The sequence below is a fragment of the Bufo bufo genome, chromosome 1 (assembly GCF_905171765.1).
Source record: "Bufo bufo chromosome 1, aBufBuf1.1, whole genome shotgun sequence".
Lineage (NCBI taxonomy): Eukaryota > Metazoa > Chordata > Amphibia > Anura > Bufonidae > Bufo > Bufo bufo.
This window is the reverse complement of record NC_053389.1, coordinates 277,027,527-277,029,718: the sequence shown is the minus strand read 5'-3', so window position 1 is coordinate 277,029,718 and position 2,192 is coordinate 277,027,527. Positions and strand designations below refer to the sequence as shown.

At 39.0% G+C, this 2,192-nt stretch overlaps 1 protein-coding gene across 1 annotated transcript; it reads right to left on the bottom strand.

The window, feature by feature from the left end:
- Positions 1 to 313: 313 nt before the first annotated feature.
- Positions 314 to 1,359, bottom strand: LOC121007676. Its single transcript, XM_040439786.1, has one exon. It carries the CDS (start codon positions 1,147 to 1,149, stop codon positions 349 to 351), a length of 801 nt encoding a protein of 266 aa, XP_040295720.1. The 5' UTR covers positions 1,150 to 1,359; the 3' UTR covers positions 314 to 348.
- Between the last annotated feature and the right edge of the window lie 833 nt (positions 1,360 to 2,192).

Below are 2,192 nucleotides of genomic sequence, written 5' to 3'. Positions count from 1 at the left end.
CACAACAGTGACATCACCAAGTACTGGACATCCCTCCAAAATTTATGAAAAGATGAGAAGAAACTGGTCAGGGAGGCTGCCAAGAGGCCTACAGCAACATTAAAGGAGCTGCAGGAATATATGGCAAGTGCTGGCTGTAAGGTGGTACATGTGACAACAATCTCCAGTATTCTTCAAATGCCTGGGCTATGGGGTAGAGTGGCACGCCTTTTCTTAAGAAAAACATCCAAGCCCAACTAAATATTGAAAACACACCTCTGGAGTCTCCCAAAAAATGTTGGTACATTATCTTCTAGTTGTGAGACACTAGGAAAGGATGCATGCAGTGTGTACACATTGATTATTTAATCAAACAAAACGAACTCTTCGAGCCTTGGCAACAGCAAAATTTCTAATCACATCATCTATATCCAAGTCTTCGCAGAAGGATTTTTCAATGGATATAATGGATAAGTTGGTAAGTCTTGCCTGGGACATCGTGGAACGGAGATAATTTTTTATCAGCTTTAGTTTGGAAAATGAACGTTCCCCAGCAGCTACACTTACAGGAAGTGTCATCAATATTCTCAGTGAAACAGAAAGGTTTGGGAATGTGTTGGTCAAGTTATTCTCCACTAGATACTGCAAGATGTTGGTGACTGTCATCTCCTGGGTTAGAAAAGGTCGAATGGTGTCCAGTTCATCACAAAGATCTATTCCATTAATGTCAGAGTGGGATAACTGGCTGTCAGTTAATTTGTTTTGCAGATCCATGGAACACTTCAATATATCCTTTTTGTCCATCCCAAGTTTTGGGATTTCATATAAAAATGCAAATGTGTCACAGTGGCTCTGAAGTAATGTGAATCTCTCATTTATGGACTGGATGGATGTGTCCAAAACGGCAAAGAAAAAATTCACTTTAAAATATTGTGTAGGGTCTGCAAGAGACTCATCTTCATGTTCATAGTCAAAAATCTTCTTTTTCCGTCGAGGTCTAATTGTAAATGCATCAGGAAATTTTGCTTCACAATCAAGCTTTTCAGCTATTCCTTTGGCATCAGCTAGCGCATTCTCAAAGCCTTCATCAGACCTGTATTCCACCAAGTGCTTGATCAACTTCTCCAGTTCCTGTACACAGCCTGATAGGTTTGATGTTGTTTGCTGCATTATTTTGCTGATCACATTCACCTTTGATAATAATTCATACCAAATGACAATGGAACAGATGAATTTGAATGATTTTATTTTCGTTGCCAAGGATTGAGCTTGATGTTTAGTGTTAATGTCCCTGTTGTCATCATCTGAGATGTCATACAGTGCATCAAATACCTCAGGTAGGAAATATCGCAAGGGTTTAATTGCTGCAACTCTGCTTTCCCATCTGGTTGCGGAGAGTGGTTTTAAAGTTAGATTTGTAACGTGCTCCTTGAGTACTTGCCACCGTTGGGTGGATGAGGCAAAGAACACATAAAGTTCTTGAACGATGCCAAAGAAATCTATTGTCAGGAATGAAATCTTTGCAGCGTCATTCACCACCAAGTTGAGAGTATGTGCACTGCATGGCACAAAAAAGGCTCTTGGATTGATATTGAGTATTCTTTGCTGCAAACCATTATGTTTTCCTTTCATGTTTGCGCCATTGTCATAGCCTTGGCCACGCATATTCTCAATTGCAATGTGATTGTTCTTTAGGTAGGCCAGTAAAAAGGATGTCAGTCCTTCAGATGTTGTATTGTTTACTGGACAAAAATCAAGGAAGTGTTCTCGAACTTCAATTTTTTTTGCACTTTGATCTAGAACAACAAATCGGACAACAATACTAATCTGCTCAGTGTGGCTCATATCAGGAGTACAATCCAGGATAATGGAGAAATATTTGGACTCATTTAGGCTTCGTATAATTTTTTCTCTTATTTTTGTGCCAACTATGGCAATTATCTCATTCTGAATCTTGTAACCGAGATAATGTGGCATTTGTGAATGCTGTGAAATGGAGCACTGAATTCTCTGAATATGTTCAGATATGATGGGATCAAATTTCCCTATCATTTCAACCAATTTCAGGAAGTTACCATTATTGTTTTGAAACAAACGGGCATCACAGCCACGAAGCGCCAGATTTTGTCCTGCTAAATATTGGATAATGTAGATTATTCGCTGTATGACAGAATACCAGCGTTTCTCTTCTTGTTTAATGATCTTTTGATTGA